Source organism: Oryctolagus cuniculus, chromosome 5 (assembly GCF_964237555.1).
Source record: "Oryctolagus cuniculus chromosome 5, mOryCun1.1, whole genome shotgun sequence".
In the NCBI taxonomy this organism is placed as follows: Eukaryota; Metazoa; Chordata; class Mammalia; order Lagomorpha; family Leporidae; genus Oryctolagus; species Oryctolagus cuniculus.
In genome coordinates, this window is record NC_091436.1 from 60,026,690 (window position 1) to 60,032,689 (window position 6,000).

The 6,000-nt window shown below is 50.1% G+C and overlaps 1 protein-coding gene across 1 annotated transcript in view; it reads left to right on the forward strand.

Annotated features, from left to right (window-relative positions):
- TRAF3IP2 (TRAF3 interacting protein 2) overlaps positions 1-3,534 on the forward strand; it is a 44,834-nt gene extending 41,300 nt beyond the window's left edge. The window contains 2 exon segments of the mRNA NM_001270479.1: positions 299-373; positions 3,335-3,534. Of these exon segments, the coding sequence (NP_001257408.1) occupies positions 299-373; positions 3,335-3,481 (222 nt within the window). The 3' untranslated portion in view covers positions 3,482-3,534.
- The last annotated feature ends 2,466 nt before the right edge of the window (positions 3,535-6,000 follow it).

A 6,000-nucleotide genomic window follows, 5' to 3' on the forward strand; every position in this document is an offset into this window, starting at 1 on the left:
AAGTCCTTGAACACAGAATTGGGAAGAGTGCCCCCCCCAAGCTGATTGCAGCCAACTCTAGCACACCTTCGAGGGCATGCGAATCCTGCAGATCCAAGGGCTTGGTGCAATCACTTTAGTAGGCCATAAATGAGCAAAAGGTAGAGATGCACAAGAGGGAGGGCTTACTATTGTAAATATGTGACACCCAAATAAGGAAACCAGGATGAAAATAGTGTGTGGGCTGGTATGACCCTGGGTATCATTGACTGCGCGTCCTCAGTCCTGAAATTCAACCTTCGTATTTGTCTGGTTTCAGATGCAGATTGAGTTCATAAAACAAGGAAGCATGAACTTCAGATTCATCCCTGTGCTCTTCCCAAATGCAAAGAAGGTAAACAAAGAAACAAACAAAACCCATATAATTCGGTCTTTGGCCTACGTCTGTCACCTGGGATTTTACGTGGAAAACCTTGTCTACCTTTTGTCAAGCCTTTAGCGATAACAGCGTTGCCAGAAAGATCAACAAGTTGTACCACTCGGTTCAGTAGCTCAAATCGGAAAGGTTTGAAAGTATTATCTGATGGGATCGTGGCCGCCCTGACTGCTCAAGCAACCGCTGCCCACAAAGAAGTAGTTTGTGTTTTAACTCACAAAGAGAAAGAGCCCATTCGTTGGGTGCTCCCTATCTCTTGGACAGAGCAGTGAAGCCGTGGGCGTTTTTTGCTGGCTGTTTATGAAGGTATTTGCTGCGTACACTTCAGTTCTCCCAAGTCATGAATGACGGAGTCGAATCTCCAGAGTAACCAAAGTGCACTTGGCTGTGGTTCATGTGAAGGTTTGCGCACCAGGGTCTGTGGGTAGGTTTGGAGGACGGGCATGGCAAAGGGCTGTATGGAAAGCTCTGCCCTGGAGGAGGGCGGGTCTCACGTATCTGAGACCCCCCAGGTTTGTACAGTGCACAGCCTGTACACTAATCCACCTTTCCACCTTCCGTTGCTCCCTTGCTTAGGGTCTCATTGCGCTCATTGCCGCTGAGTCTCCCTCCTGGCCTCCCGTCTCCGCTGTGCCCTTGGATTAGCCACCTTTTGCACAGAGGGTCCTCCAAAATGTTGATCTGATCTGTCTCTCTCCAGCTCCAAAACTGGGTGCTGGTTTCCTGTGCCTCCAGGCTCACATCCGCCCCTCTTGGTGTGACGTAGGCGCCCCCTCAGAGAGTGCTGTGCCCACTCGCACAGTCTTCTCTCCTGTGCCCTGGGGCACAGGTGCTCCACGATTTGACCATACTGGACACCCCAGCATGCCCTCACGTGGTCTCTGCATGTTTGCCCTTTGTCTTCCCTCTGCTCGCAGCACCCTTCCCTAACTTGTCTGCGTTGTGAACTCTTGCTTATGCTTTTATCCACCCAGCTCTCTGCCTCCCCTGAGATTTCTCCACCCCCATGCCAGTGTATTTCATTGTCCCTCTCTTGAGAACTCTTAATTATAGTACCTTGAGTCAATGGTATGCAGTTGGCAGGGGTGGGGGTGGGGACCCTCTGGGAATAATTGCTTAGAATTACTTGGAGCGTGGCGATAGGGAAAACAGACCAACTTCCCGGTGGTTGTGCTATAGTTTACAGTCCCCTCCAGGTGATTCACCTGATGGCCTGAGCTCAGAGCAGGCCTCCCCCCTCCCCACCCTCATGCCGTTGGCCCCCTCAGCACGTCACTGCCAGGAAAATAGTCTCTCTCTTAAAGATTGATTTATTTATTTGAAAGGCAGAGCTACAGAGAGAGAGAAAGAGAGAGGGGTCTTCCACCTGCTGGTTTACTCCCCAGATGGCCACAACAGCCAGAGCTGTGCCCATCCGAAGCCAGGAGCCAGGAGCTTCTTCTGGGTCTCCCACGCGGGTGCAGGGGCCCAAGGACTTGGGCCATCTTCCACTGCTTTCTCAGGCCACAGCAGAGAGCTGGATCGGAAGTGGAGTAGCTGGGTCTTGAACCTGTACCCACATGGGATGCCGGCACTGTAGGCGGTGGCTTTACCCACTACACCACAGCGCCGGCCCCAGAAAATAGTCTTTTTACAGTTTGCTTTCATCCTCAGATTTCACACTTCTCTCAGCAGCTACTGTGTCTGTTTCATTTGGAGATTCTCAGTACCCAGCTTGGGGCCTGACATACAGTAGGTACTGCTTCTAAACTTCCTTTTAATCTCTAAAATGGAGTTCAGCTCACAGCAAAAACCAAAGGCATCCAGTGGCCCATGAGGACCTGTCTGATGCACCCTGTCTACTCCCATCCAAACTTCCTCCCCTGCTCAGTCCCACTTTCTCTGCTCTAGCCACTCTGGCCTTGTGGCATTGGAATAGACCCAGCATACTCCCACCACAGGGCCTTTGCACTGGTTCTTCTATCTGCCTGAACTGAAGCGACCGCAAAACTCACTCCCTCTGCTCTTTTTACTCTTTGCCCAATCTCCTAAGCATCCCATTTACAACTACAAACTCCAGGACTCCCTATCTCCTTGCTCGGTTTTATTTTCCTCCATTACTATTGAACACACTCCATTTTACTCATTTATTACCTGCCTCTTTTAAAAAAGCATTTTTTTTTAATTTATTTGAAAGAGAGAGAGACAGACAGAGCTCCCATCTGCCTACAACTGCTGGGACTGGACCAGGCTGAAGCTAGGAATTGGGAACTGGATCCAGATCTCCCATATGGGCGGTAGAGACCCATGGTACCTGCTGCCTCCCAGTGTGTGCATTCGCAGGAAGCAAGAATTTTGGGAGCAGAGCAGGGACTCAAACCCAGTACCTCTGATACAGAATGGTGGTGTTCCCCAGCAGTATCCCACCCACTGTTCCAAACGCCTGCCCCGCCAGAACACTCGTTCCCTGAGGGGGAGGGGGCCTGAACTTGCACTCCCCCGCCCCCCGCCTTCCTAGAATCACAAGCCTGGTAACAGTTCTGCTGGGTTCCCTCTACTGCAAGCCAGACCCAGGGCTGGAGGGAAAGGATGATGAATCGGATTAAGCCCACAGCCTTGGCAGGCTTCTCCCCCACTGTCAGGGGAATTCGCATCACTCGGTGTGACCCCTGTCCTACCCCTTTCATGTGAGGTGGTGAAAAGCACGTTGAAACGCAGAGGGCAGGTAGCCTGGGAGACGGGCGGAAAATGCCGTGCACATGTGGTTTCCATCAGGAGCGCTGCAGCTTGCACCTGAAGCCCAGAGCGCTTTCCAGGCTAAACCCTCCCAGAAGCCAGATGGAACGCCCGCAGAGGGCGAGCCAGGATGCCCGGGGCCTGCGTGCGGTCTGGGTTTTTCCTCCATAACAACCTTCGTGCCTGCCTTTGTCTTTCCCACAGGAGCACGTGCCCACCTGGCTTCAGAACACGCACATCTACAGCTGGCCCAAGAATAAGAAAAACATCCTGCTGCGGCTGCTCCGGGAGGAGGAATTTGTGGCTCCTCCCCGGGGGCCTCTGCCCACCCTCCAGGTGGTGCCCTTGTGACACTGTCCGTCCCAGATCCCCTGGGGCCTGTCATGTTAGAGGCCCTGTCGTGCCCCCACTGCCTTCTAGCTGAGGCTGCCCGGGGAGTGCTGGCGGCCGTTTTTCAGCCGTTCCCTGAGGGACTCTGCAGCCCCAGGAAAACTGTTTGCCAAGCACCTGCCTCCTGGCACCTCCCAGGCCCTGTCTGCAAACCGGAGGCCCACAGAACCCTCGGCAGGTGCCGGTGTCTAACCGGTTCCTCCTGACAGCTGCTGTGCCAGGCGAGTAGATGACCTAAGTGATCTCACAAAGCGAATGTAAAGACCACCGACACTCCTATCTCTTCGGGCTACTCCCAGATGCCTGTGTATCCTCAGACCCAACTGATTCCTGAACAAGTAAAATAAAAATGTTTACTCTTTTCTAAGAGTGTGTTTCCCATCTCTCGAAGGAAACAGATGCATACCAACTAATGTCCAGTGATGTGGTACTTGCTTCCCAGGACATCAACAAAGCTGCTTAGATATATTAGAGAAATCTAACAGATGACTCGGAATTAAAGGATTAAAGCCAGATTAGTCAAACAGCCCTTTTTCACATAACCATGAAAGTTTTTTCTTGCAGTGAAGTTTTGTTTTTAATTTGAGGGAATATTTCCTACTTTTATTCTTTTGCCATGACTTCTATTTTTTTTTTCAAAGATTTATTTATTTGAAAAGCAGAGTGACTGAGAGGGAGGGAAGGAGACAGAAAGATTTTTCATCTGCCAGTTCACTCCCCGAATGTCTACAACAGCTGGGGCTGAGTCAGGCCGAAGCAGGAGACTGGAACTCCACCAGGGTCCCCCACGTTGGTGGCAGAGGCCCTAGAAGTTGAGCCGTCATCTATTGCTTTCCCAGGCACTCAATCCAGGCCCTCCTTCCTATATGGGATGCAGGTGCCCCAGGTGGAGGCTTAACTGGCTACATCACAATGCCTGCCCCTGCAGTAGAGATCTGTAATAAAACAACTCTACACAACCAGCTCCAAACAGTGTGATTATGGTTCTTTCTGTTTGTTTGTTTTTAAAGATTTATTTGTTTGAAAGGCGGAGTGACAGAACGAGAGGGAGAAATACAGAGAGAGAGAGAGAGAGAGAGAGAGAGAGAGAGAGAGAGAGAAATATCTTCCAACCACTGATCACTGCCCAAAAGGCCCCAACAGCTGTCTAGGCCAGGCTGAAGCCAGGAACCAGGAACTGCATCCTGGCCTCGAAAGACGTCTGCCTTTCTTATTTCTTGGTCAACAGAGTATTATTATTTTTTATTTGTGGTGGCACCATCATTAATGATTCTGCCGATATTCATAAATAGAATGACATCAGCAGTAGGTACTCCGAAATGTTTTTAGCTTGCAGAGATGTAGCGATGGGACGTTACTAATCTTCCTTCACTGACCTGTTCTGAACGCTTATCTACTTGTTCCTGCTGCTCTCCCTACCCCACGTGGTTGACAAGAAAGGTCCTTGGTGCTCAACAAATAGTCACTGAAGTGTTGCAGTGGGTAGTAAAAAAAAGAACAGTACACACGTGCGTGTGCGCGCGCACGCACACACACACACACACACACACAGAGGCAAAACCACCTGGCTGAGTGATGAGAGCTCAGCCCCTGAAGTTTCTATGAAATCTGATGACCACCAACATCAAAGGGATTTCAACGAGTCTTTGAGAGCACTGACACTCAGATTAGCACTTGGTACCTCCAGATGCAACCCTGGCGCTCACGCATTCTTCTGTAGATATTCTGGGGGTGGAAGTGTGGAAGGGCTGACTTAGTAAAAATAACCTACTCGCGTCAAAGCTTTATTCAGACCTAACCTGACTTTGGGGGTGAAGTGTGCAGAATGCAGAGTTCCTATTTGGTGACTAATTTAGAATTTTAAATGTAATTGTTAGTTTTCATGACTAGTTCCAAAATACATGCTTGTCTCATTTAATTTGACTTTTATATTGTTCAAAGACCTCTCAGGACGTGGCTACTGTCCTGAGTATTGGACCAGTATTAGACCAGCTGTTTCTTAGCTCAGGGCTCAGAAAAACGATTGCTGTTGATACCCTTGCCTTTGTTTCCTATTAAGTAAATGTCCTCTTTAAAGAGGGAGGTTTTGTTGGCGTCATCTCAGCAAGGGATGCAAGTCCTCTGCCGTGAGCACTGTGCCCTTGCTTCAGGATGTTTTTCCATGAGTGTTTTTCTTAACCCCGGCCACTTCGCCAGTCACCTCATCCACTCTGCCAGACACCCCCTTCTCACCATCACCTTTGCCAAACGGCCTGCCAAGTTCCAGGACCATTGGGAAATGATCCGGAAAGAGTCTCTCAAAACAGAGGCTCTTTCTGTCTCTTCTTAACGAGCCAAGAAGAATCAATGAGACCCACCTCCTAGTGCCAGATGAAAAGAGAGGGAAGGTTGCCCTGTGGGAAAATCCCACAAAGAAGACATGCCTCTCAGCCTGGAGAAATATGTGCTGGTTCTCCAGACACACGGTTCTGTGGGAGTCT